This window comes from Peromyscus maniculatus, chromosome X (genome assembly GCF_049852395.1).
Source record: "Peromyscus maniculatus bairdii isolate BWxNUB_F1_BW_parent chromosome X, HU_Pman_BW_mat_3.1, whole genome shotgun sequence".
Taxonomy (NCBI): domain Eukaryota; kingdom Metazoa; phylum Chordata; class Mammalia; order Rodentia; family Cricetidae; genus Peromyscus; species Peromyscus maniculatus.
Genome location: NC_134875.1, coordinates 55,046,147 through 55,057,744, shown reverse-complemented (window position 1 = coordinate 55,057,744; position 11,598 = coordinate 55,046,147). Strand labels below are relative to the sequence as shown.

At 42.1% G+C, this 11,598-nt stretch overlaps 1 protein-coding gene across 1 annotated transcript; it reads left to right on the top strand.

Annotated features, from left to right (window-relative positions):
- Window positions 1-3,622: 3,622 nt before the first annotated feature.
- Window positions 3,623-5,614, top strand: Tceal3 (transcription elongation factor A like 3). The gene is made up of 3 exons (XM_042269190.2): window positions 3,623-3,786; window positions 4,331-4,403; window positions 4,731-5,614. The coding sequence occupies exon 3, from the start codon at window positions 4,757-4,759 to the stop codon at window positions 5,354-5,356; it is 600 nt and encodes a 199-aa protein (XP_042125124.1). The 5' UTR covers window positions 3,623-3,786; window positions 4,331-4,403; window positions 4,731-4,756; the 3' UTR covers window positions 5,357-5,614.
- Window positions 5,615-11,598: the final 5,984 nt, after the last annotated feature.

Here is an 11,598-nt window from a genome sequence, read left to right as displayed (position 1 = left end):
AGCGTTTTCACTACTAAGGTGGTGGAAGGGGGCAGCATTTGTTTTTTTTTTGGGGGGGGGGCGAGAAAAGTATTTTCTAAAATGAAATACTGGGGATGGGTGCACAGTTTTGTGGATACACTAATCGCTATTGAATCACACATTTTGAAAGGAAGAATTCAAACAAGGCACCATGGTTCATATCTATTGTCTGCACATTTGTACCAGTAAGGACAGGAAGATCACAAGTTTGAAGCTAGCCTTGGCTATATAGAAAAAACTTGTCTCAAAAAAGGGATAGATTTTATATCAATAAAGCTGCTTATTTTTAAAAAGAAATGAAATATAATTTTGTATACTGTGATGTCCAGATTAGCTAAAATTACTTATTGTTATAAAATGTCTATATAAACTCTTAGGTTTCCTAAATTGCATAATAGTGTTACTCAGTCATGACAATTTGGCTTCTTCCATTTAGAATCTTCCCTCCATCTTCACCTTTATCTTTGTCTCTTCATCTTCTGCTTTCCTGCTAGTGGCTAAGATCTGTGGCAAAATTTTGGAATGATCTGAGTATTTCTAGTTGACCTAATCTAGAATCCCCTAGGAAAATAGTCTCGATGAAAAATTGTCTAGATTGGGTTGGTCTATGTGAATGTCTGTGGAGGACTGTCTTGATTATGTTAATGGGTGTGGGAAGCCTAGCTTAAAAGTGGACAGCACCATTCCCTGGGTTTGCATGCTGGATTGCATAAGAGTAGAAAAAAATAGCTGAGTAGTAGGCATGTATACATTTATTCTCTCTATGTTCTTGACTGTGGATGTAACTAAGTGCTACCAATCCTGCTGTTTTGACTTCCCTCAATGATGGACTGTAACCTAGAATTCTAAACCAGTATATCTAGGTGCTTCTTTTTTGTTGTTGTTTTTGTTTGTTTATTTGTTTTTGTTTTTGTTTTTCGAGACAGGGTTTCTCTGTGTAGTTTTGATGCCTCCCCTAGAGCTTACTCTGTAGACCAGGCTGGCCTCAAACTCACAGAGATCCGCCTGGCTCTGCCTCCTGAGTGCTCTAGTTACATTAAAGGCATGTGCCACCACTGCCCAGCCTTCTAGGTTGCTTCTTGGCAGCATGTTTTTTATCAATACAAGAGAAATGAAACTATGACTCTTGTCTTACTCCCAATTTCAAAAGCAATGCTTATAGTCCTGAACATTTTATTTAACATTCACAGTACATGTTTTGCAAATATATTTTAATAAATCAAAAAAGACCCTTTTAAAACATAATTTATTTATTTTATGTACATTGGTGTTTTGCCTGCATGCCTGATTGTGTGAGGGTGTTAGATCCCCTGGACCTGGAGTTAGAGACATTTGTGAGCTGCCATGTGGGTGCTGGGAATTGAACCCGAGTTCTCTGAAAGGACAACATGCACTCTTAAGCATTGAGCCATCTCTCCAGCACCCAAGAAGACTCTTTCTATAGGGGTTTTTGTTGTGCTTCATGGTAACATCAATAAATACTGTCGTGCACGTTGGTTTATAATTCATAATGGTTAATCTTAGTGTCCTTTCTGGTGCTGTGATGAGATAAACTGACAAAAGCTAGTCAAGGGAGAAGGGCTTACTTAGGGCCGCTGTCACAGAGTATCCTAGAGTCGGTCAAGTTGACGAAACTACCATAAAAATATTGCTTTAAACCCCTACAGACATTTATCCTTTTCATTTTTTGTTTATCCTTCTCTCTCTACTCTTCCATCTAAGATAATTTTGTTACCTGAAAAATATTTTCTATTATTTCATACCTGCTGCCTGTAAACTATTTGCAATTTTGTTTATTTTTATGGCATCTTTGCTTTGAAGTCCATTTTTTTTTTGCTGGCTGCCAATTTCCAAGTTCAAATTTTCTCTCAAGACACAAACAATATTCCATTGCCTTCATATTACCATTTTTGCTGTTGAGAAGCCCAAACAAAACAATCTCTCTTGTTTCTTTGAAAGCATAATCTTTAGTTCTGGCTACTTCAATTATTTTTATCTTTGATTCCCTGAAAGTCCTCTGCATTTGTAACAAGGGCCCCAGACCTTAGCACAACTGACTCCATGGTGGAAGTACCATAAAACTCAGCATGCAGACTGCACCACCTGCCAAAACAAAAAACAAAGACCTAATCCATCAAAGTCCACAGTTCTAGGAAAGTCTCTACATGTATTAACCTTGCTTTTTTGCTTCTGTAATTGTGCTTCTGGCTAAGTGTCCTTGTTAACTGTAGTCTCTGGCTGCCTAATAGATTTTCTATTGGCTTAAACCCATGTCTGAGCAGTCTTCTCTGATGAATACACCACAACTCATCAGCTCCCCTTTATACATAGAGAATCAGATTCAAGACTTACAACAGATCTCTGAAACTGGATAGTACCAAATACTGTAATGTAATGTCTTTTCCTATGCTCTATAGCCACTGGGTTTGTTAGTTTGAGATACAACACTAAAACTATCATGAATCTTGCTTTATTTCCTCACAATTTCATGAATAAAAGATGAATTCCTTTTTATTATTTTTATTTTGGGTGTTAAAGATCGAACTCAGAATCTTACACATACTGGGCACATCCCTATGCCCAAATGTTCTTAGAAACCTAGGCATATGATTTTTTTCTTTAGTTAGTAAGTTAACAATGCTCAGATTTTCTTTTAAATAAATGCTTTATGGCTTTTATTCAACATAAGTGAATTGCAATCATTACAAACTTTATATTTTGGGACCACTATTAAGCAAGTCAACACTAGCACTGTGGCACCACAACAGTGGATATGATAACTGAGATGGCAACTGACTGACTAATAAGTAGAGAATTTATACTGTGAGAATATGCTGGAAAAGAGATGGAATGTAACAGCATGAAATTTTATCAAGCAACTATCATGTCAATGAAATTAATAAAAATTAAATCTTTAGGTTATGTTTTAAGGGGTATAGGAGAACACTCTCCTATTATTACTGAAGGGAACAGGAGTCTGATATTAGGGGGAAATAGCCTGGAGATGTATATTTGAGAATCATTAATATTTTGAGGCAAATGAATGAGATCACACAGAAATTGAAAGCATGTGAACCAGAAGAGGCCAGGAACAGAATCCTAGGGAACACTTACGATTGCAGCTCAGCTTCCCAGCAGGCTCCTCCACCAGCCACTGTATTCCGGCAAGGCTGGCTGGGTGGGTTGGTTTAGAGTCCTGATGGTAGCTGAACTGCCCCGAACTCACAGTAGCCAAGCCTTGTCTTGAACTCTTGTTTCAACTTTTTGAGTGCTGGGATTACAGGTGTGTGCTACTGCACCCCGACTTGGTTTGAAAGCAGGCTATTGTGATTCAAGAGCTGAACACTATAGACAAAGTCAAATACCATTTCTGATAGACTGTCCCACCTGTAACCTGCATATGTGAGAGAGATGTGTGCATATCAAAGATGCACGAGGTAAAACATCCTCTAGCCTCCCACTCTTCTCAGGCACCTCCTAGCTTTGACATTACACACCTCCTACAGTCCTCATCTCAGTCCCCTAGGGAGGTGGAGGGTGAGATGGGTCAGGCATGTGGGGGGGCGAGCTTGGGTGACGCGGTGTTCACGTGACCGGCCAGGCGCAGACGTGGGCACCAGCCCCCACGTCCGCTTGCCCGCCCTGCGGTCTGGTCCTGGCACCCGCGCAGAACCAGCTCCCTGAGCTACCCTAAGCAGCAGACCAGCTGCGAGTGGGTTTCTGCAAGCCGGAGAAGGCACACAGGCCTGTCCCAGCTTTCCTCAGGTCAGTACGGAAAGGCTGCCTCTGCCAGCAAAGCCTGACAAGGGTGGTGGGGGTGGCAGCTAGAACCAGCGGTAGCGGGAGGGGAGGGGGAAGGAATCGGGAAATTGGTGAGGAGGGGACAAGCGGGCGGGGCGGGAAAAGGGAGGAAGGAGGACCCCGCAGCAGGCTCTCTTCCCTCACCCCACTCCTGATCCGTTTTAGAGCGGGGGGGGGGCGGTGAGGGGGCCCGCAGTGCGACGGGGAGACGCAGATGTGTTCTGAAGTGATCCACTCGCACTTCAGGCTATGAAGACAAACTGACCCGGACCAAAGGGAGTGGGGGTGGGGGAGGCTGCCTCCAGAGTCCGAGGGGGGAGCGCAGAGTGAAACGGAGTTTGGAGAGCATCCCGATTTGATGCCCAAGGCCTGAAAAGAAATGGCGGCTGGGGTATGCGGGGGGTGTGTGACGGAGGAAAAGGTTGGGTGATGAGCACGGGCTGCAGGACAGGTTCCCGTCTCTGCGCATCCACTGACCACGCAGCCCCTGCCCGTGTCCTGTCTGTAGGTCTGCACCTCTGTTGTTCCCAGCGCATTGTGACATCTGAAAAGGAGGATCGACCTGCCCAGGATCCCTGCAGGTCAGTGGATAATGGCAACGTGGGCAGAGGCACAGGCAGGATTTGGGACCCCACTGCCAGTCCCCTCCCAGGCTACCCCATGCAACACACACAGGGCTTGCTGCGCTGAAGGAGCACGGAGAAGGTGGCAGGACCTGTCACGGCATAGCTGTCTCAAGGGTGGAGGAGGGGTGCAGGCAGAAGGCACACTTGGAGGGCTGGGACAGCCACGGGGACCCCACGAAAGGGCCAGATGTAAAGACAGATGTTAATGAGCCCGTATTCTGCCAGGTGTCTCAGGCTCTCACACCTCTTCTTTGCTTCCTGTTTCCCCACCTATACCCCCAGGACAGGAAAAGGAGGGAAATCTTGACATGGAAGAACTCCGCGGTGAAAACGAAGGGAAGCTGGAAAAGGAGGGAAAGCCAGAAGATGAAGTAGAGTCTGAAGATGAAGAAAAGTCAGACGGGGAAGAGAAGCCAGACAAGAAAGCGAAGCCAGCACGCCAGGGGAAGCCAGGGGAGGGGGCAAAGCCAGCCGATCAGGGACAACCAGATGAGGGCAAGTCAGAAAAGCAGGGAAAGTCTGAAGGGGAGGGCAAGCGCCAAGGGGAGGGCAAGCAGGATTCCCAGGCAAAGCCAGCCAGCGAGGCGCGAGCCGCAGAAAAGCGCCCTGCTGAAGATTACGTGCCCCGGAAAGCAAAACGAAAAACAGACAGGGGGACAGATGATTCTCCCAAGAACTCCCAGGAGGACTTGCAGGACAGGCATGTGAGCAGTGAGGAGATGATGAGGGAGTGTGCAGATATGACAAGGGCGCAGGAAGAGCTGAGGAAGAGGCAGAAAGTGGGAGGTTTTCACTGGATGCCCAGAGATGCACAGGATGCGCTAGTCCCCAGGGGCCAGCGGGGAGTGAGGGGAATGAGGGGCGGAGGCAGGGGCCAGAGGGGCCTACATGACATCCCATACCTTTAATGCCTTTGGCCTTCGATTCTGAGTTCTCAGATAAGAAAGAACACCGATTCTGAGTTCTCAGATAAGAAAGAACACCGCTGGCCCTGCTTCCCCTGGTAGATACTTGCCAGGCCCTGTGCTTCAACCTTCAGCCGAAACTCTGCTTTAGGTGTCACTGTCCTTTTGACCCAACTACAGTGCTCTCTGTCTTTTAGTACAGGATTTTCACCCATGTGCATGTACATTGTAAAATAACAATAAAATGTTTGCAGAACTACATATACAGTATCAGCCTGTTTATATAAAATGTAAATATGCTTGCAGAATGCTTCTGAGCACAAGAAAACTATGAAAGTGTACATTAAAATGCTAATAATATTTATCACTATAGGACAAACCTTTGTAGGTCCCACATGCACTCAACCATCAGGTGGTTGGAGACTTCCTGCCATTCCCCTGCTGATTTCCCACCTCCAATCTTTCCTGGTTGTAACTAGATCAGTTCAAATTGTGGCCTCTTTTCCTGGGTCCTCTATTATTCTATTGCTCTTTTTATGTTAAAGAATATGGATTATGATTGTCATAATAATAATTTTTAAAAAGCAAAAGCGAGCAAGTGAACTATCAAACAAGTTTAGAATGGCAATGAATACATTTAAAACTCCTGTTGTTTGAATGTAAAATAAGCAAAACTCACATTGCCTCTGGAACTCAGTGCTAAAGGAATAAACTTGGCATTTATAATGCATCCCTTTCTGTGAGGGTCAATCTTTTCATCTATGAAATGGGGATGATACTTGCCTCACAGGATTGCACAATACATTAGATGCCATGCTAAGTATGGGTGTGTGGAGTAGCAGGACCCTGAACCTTGTCAGCCGAGGGTAGGGCTGAGAATAGCTGCCACCTGTTCCCTAGGAACAACTCCAGGCAGCTGAGATGAGGAGCGGATCTTTGAATACTACCATAATAACCATGCTCTCCCATTGTGCCCTAAATATATTTACTCCCTACAAAAAGCTCTATCTATAATGGTGTCTTCGTGGTGCTAAGGCTCTTAGGATTTCCTTCTTTCCCCAGAGGGTTCTGACTTCCATTTGACCTCTAAAAGAGTATGGTTAAAACTTTCCTGCTGTCCATTTTTAGGTATTTTGGATTTCAGATTAGGAATGTTCAACAGGTAAAACCTAGGCAAGTGACGAAACACAAGGCAAATGAGCAAACCCCTCTGCAGCCTAAAGCCTTTCTGGGTCCAGGCATTTCCAGCAAGGAATACTTAACCTTTAGTGATGTGTTTTCCTCCATAGAATACAATGTAATGCCTTGTGTCTTTTTCGTTACGGGTTACTAAAGATTATGATAAAAATGTAAAGTTATTTTCTGTGCTCAGCTCACAAGATAGCCGAGCCAGCCTTGAGCTGTGACTTTTAAAGACTGTCTCTATTACCTTTTCAAGTAAGGACTTGTGGCTACAATCTTGGCAAAGTTTTAGAGTTCACATTTCAGGAGAGAGCCCTATGCTAAGCAACTTTCTCAGACTTGAAAAAGCACCGTTTGTCAATGAAAGCTACTCGGGAGACGCAGTGTTGAAGAGGCCAGATTCATCTCCTCTGCCGTGCTCAGAGAAGGCACACATGGCAGCAAAGAAATTGCCACAGGGCTCTCTCATGGTGAATACCCTGACTAAAGCGCTATCAGTCTTTACCCATTTGAACAAATCTTGAGATTGAAATGTACACACAGGGCACATTCCCGTTTAGATAATTCATGTCTATATTCAGTTAATGAAACCCACTAAGGGCATCCACTCTAGAAGAAACTTAACAGTTGGCAGGAAGAAATGATTTTTTTCCCGTGGATATTATTTAGTTCCTCTTCCTCTCCTTCAGTGTGAGCTTTTGCTCAATAGGCCCAAGCATAAAGTATCCATGGAAACAGGAACAGTGCTAAAATCAAGATCAATATTGACTTCCTTTGCCGACCTGACTAGACCACTGTCATAGCTGGGTTTGGATTATGCCAAACACTGGGGCCAATGATGAGTTCTGAACACAGGGAAGACTAATTACAGTTTTGACTGAGACAGCCTGAAAAGAAGCTGTGTCTGCAGAGACTGATTGGCTGATTAGAACTGCAGTGATGTGGGGAGATTGGGAGGTTACAAGTCCAGAGTCTAAATACCTTATCTTGAGCTAGCTTTAGCCACCACCACCCCTCAAGAGCCATTCCTTATTAGAAATAACATCCTGTGATGAAGAGATAGCAATTCTTTGGAATCAATTAACTAAGCAGACCACCAGCTTCCCCCAACCCAAAAGCTAAGACTGTCATCAGATCATCTTGGGCCCATAGGAAAGCATCCCCTATCTTGCTGTAACCACCCCTCTGATGTACCCACCACTGTATTTTTTACTTGCCTTGATTTATGACTTTCTTTGTTCTGTTAATGTATAAAACTTTATGAAACTGCTTCCACATTGGAACATGGAATTTCTGGTAACATAAATCTGCCAGGCCCCAATCACTCATGATGGCTCCAAAATAAAGCATCTCTTATTCCCTTTAAGATGAGAGCTGTGGTTGTTGCCTTGACACAGTTCAACTCTCCCACCATGGAGAGGCAATATTTTATTCTTACTTGGAAATAAGAAATTACACATTTAAAATACACATTTTATCCCTATTCTTTAAAACTTACCTACAAAAAGTGTAGAGTTAAAGGTGAGGATGTAAGTTAGTGACAGAATACTTGCCTAGGAGGTTTAATCCCCCAGCGTTGCAAAAAGGGAGTCCATAATTCCCTAGTATGTAATACATTCACAAAGTTGTTCTCCCAACAGCTAATTTTAGAACACCATCAGCATCCTAAAACAGAAACTCGATCCATTCACAGTCACTATGCAGTCCCATTCTCCACCCCTGACAGCCCTCACCACCAGTTAATGGCAACCACTAATTTACCCTCGGTCTCCATGGATTTTAAAATTGTTGTTGACAACATCATGAAGCATGTGGAGTTCTTGTAATTAGCTTATTTTGCTCATAATATTTTTGTTTGTTTGTTTTTATTAAGAAATTTTTTATTCATTTTAGATACCACCCACAGATCCCCCTCTCATCCCTCCTCTTTCTCCCCCATAGCCTTCTACTCAGAATACCCCCAACCCCTCTTCCAAAAAGAGAAGTCCTCCCACAGGGAGTCAGCAAAGCCTGGTACATTCAGTTGAGGCAGATCCAAGCCCCTCCCCGCTGCATCAAGGGTGAGCAAGGCATCCCACCACAGGTAATGGGCTCCAAAATGCCAGCTCATACTCATAATATTTTTTTATACCTGTTAGGATGATCTTGAATGCCTAATCCTCTTGCCTCCACATCCCAAATGCAAGGCTTATATACTCATAATATTTTAAAGGTTTGTCTGTGCTGGTAGTATGTATGGTCTTTCATTTCTTTTTTACTGTCTAATAATATTATGTTAGTGCATCTGTTAGAACGGATACATTTGATAAATCCATTAATCATTTATGTATATCTATATTCTTTTCACAGTTAGCGTCTATGAGTGGTGCTATTCTGAATATTCACGAGACAGACAGCATAGAGGATGGGTGTCTAAGGGGACTCAGAATCCAAGTGGCAGAAGTAGAAATCTGTTCTTACTCTCTGAAAGTGGGAAGGTTCACAGCCAAAGCCTGCAGGTAGACTCCCTGATCCATACCTAGGCTGAAGACAGAAGGGGGTGGAGAACCAGATGTGGCACCCTTTTGGTATAAACTCACTTTCCAGGATGATGATGTGGCACTTAGGACTCATAGACAATGCCTGGGTAGGGTGACTGTCAACATCTGTGAGGGGCTGACCCTGCTGCACAGCAGTGGCTTGATTCTATCACTACATTCTTACACTCCCATTTTGTTTTCCATTTTAACACAAAATCTTATTTTACTATGTGAAACTCTTTCTTGTCTAAAAGTGTCTTCTTTTCCTTTAACCATCTTTTCAAAAAATGTGCTTAATATCTATAATTTTGTGTATTCATTTTGTATATCTGATGGTTTGTTTCTGTCTTACTTTTATGAAGTTTAGAAAACTTTTTTCTTAACCAAGTAACTAACTATATTTTAGTTAAAAAAAAAACTATATATGAAACACAGACAAAATATGTTTAACAGTCCTAGAGACATGTCTAGTTCCTCTCACCAATTAATTTAAATTAATTATTTGTTTAAGATTTAAAGCCGGGCAGTGGTGTTGCACACCTTTAATCCCAGCACTTGGGAGGCAGAGGCAGGTGAATCTCTGTGAGTTCAAGGCCAGCCTTGGCTACAGAGTGAGTTCCAGGACAGACTCCAAAGGTACACATAGAAAACCTGTCTCAGAAAACAAAACAAACAAAAAATTTAAACTACTATATACAGGGACTTGGAGATCAACCTTGGTACAAAAACATCAACTTCTCCTTCCAGCCTGAAAGACAAACAAAGGCAGGATGAAAGTCTGGCATCTGCCTTTGTTTGTGTTTGTTTCCTTTCTTTGGGATTACCTGCTCAGTCCTCTGCTTAGGCACGCTGATCATTTAAGAAGTGCCTAAACAACTTCTTTCACCCTTCAAAGCTGCAAACAGCGAGTTCAGTTGTCCTAAACCTGCAGTCACTTTGTATTTCAAGAACAACAAAGCAGTCATCTCCAAAGCCAGAAACTCAGCAATAATTAAGGGAGACTATGCCTTCACTAAGACTGCTTAATTATGGAAATCTTTTGTGCCTCACAACATTTCTTTTTTGTAACTTCAAAGCTCATGTTAGTACTCTGAAGACACACTTGGGCTTACTGGACCTCTCTATCCCCTCGATGGGGTCACAATGATCAAATTTCCTCTAGTTGCCCCTCAGCATTATTCATCTCTTTACTTGGTGTATCAGATCTGGTGCCCAAGCCTAACCTCTTACATTATGAACTAAAAGGAAATCACACTTGCTTAGTGATTTCAATTATGTGAACATGCAGTTACAGGCAGTTTTGTATCACATAAACAATTTATACAGTAAGCACATATGTACATGATATGTACAGATAGCCATATATAAAAATAAATTTAAAACAACAAAGATTTTTGTACCTTTTATGTAGATTTAACATTTTATAGTTTTAAAAGCCATGTTACTGGTCCTCCCCCCACATAGTACTAAGTAATATTTAATCTTAAGTCTGCATCTTCAAAGGCAAAACTCTTAAGAGAAATAAGGTAGAAAAACAGCATCCTTTACATGTAAATAAAAACAAAATGTGAGAAGAAGTTTGTTGTATAGGATATTCAGGAACAAAAGGTAAGCTGCAGAGAGTGAGGCACTCTGAGAAATGAAAATTTCAAATTCAGACGTTCAGAAATTCTGGTTTGTAACTCATTGCAGTCATCTGGCATTCTTCAGCAAATTCCTGTGTGCCCTGATATGACTCCAGAAACCCTACAATCAGTTCTCAGTTCAGTCCAGGGAGTATACATAGTATCAGAATCTCTCCTCCCTGGAGGCCCTTTCTTGTAAAAAAAAAAAAAAAAAAAAGCCATAGCATTATCTCTACCTTTCATACAGAATTTTGATCTGCTTGGGGATAAATAGAGGAGAGAATAGAAAGGAGGTTGGTTAGGAAAGATGAAGATCAGAGAATCAGAGAAGGTTAGGAGACAATAGGAGGTTGGAAAATTCAGTTCTTCAGAATTCATCTTGAATTCTGACATGGCGTCTATGATTTTATTACTATCCTATTCTTTAACATCACTTTGGATAGTTTCAAAATTATATATTATATATACATATGTATGTATATATACATTTTTTCTATTGTCTAGGACTTTTAGTTTAGCAAGGAGAAAAATGAGAATATTCGATATTCCCCATTTAGAGAAACACAAAACCATGTTATGTTTTGTTAGATTTCCCCATTTTTTCTAAAGACTTGAAAGTTGAGCTACCATAATTATCAAACATATAGTCACCTAGAATATCATATCAATTTTTCTCTATAGTATTCCTCCATCTTTGAATTTCTTTTTTGTCTGTTTGTTTGTTTATTTTTTCAAGACAGGGTTTCTCTCTGTAGCTTTGCACCTTTCCTGGATCTCACTCTGTAGACCAGGCTGGCCTTGAACTCACAAAGATCTGCCTGCCTCTGCCTCCTGAGTGCTGGAATTAAAGGCGTGCGCCACCACCGCCCGGCCCATCTTTGAATTTTTGCTTCCTAGTTGGTATCATTTTTTCTTTTCT

Excerpts from the sequence above, each read along its gene's own strand:
- Tceal3 (XM_042269190.2), top strand. The coding sequence starts at position 4,757 with ATGGAAGAACTCCGCGGTGAAAACGAAGGGAAGCTGGAAAAGGAGGGA.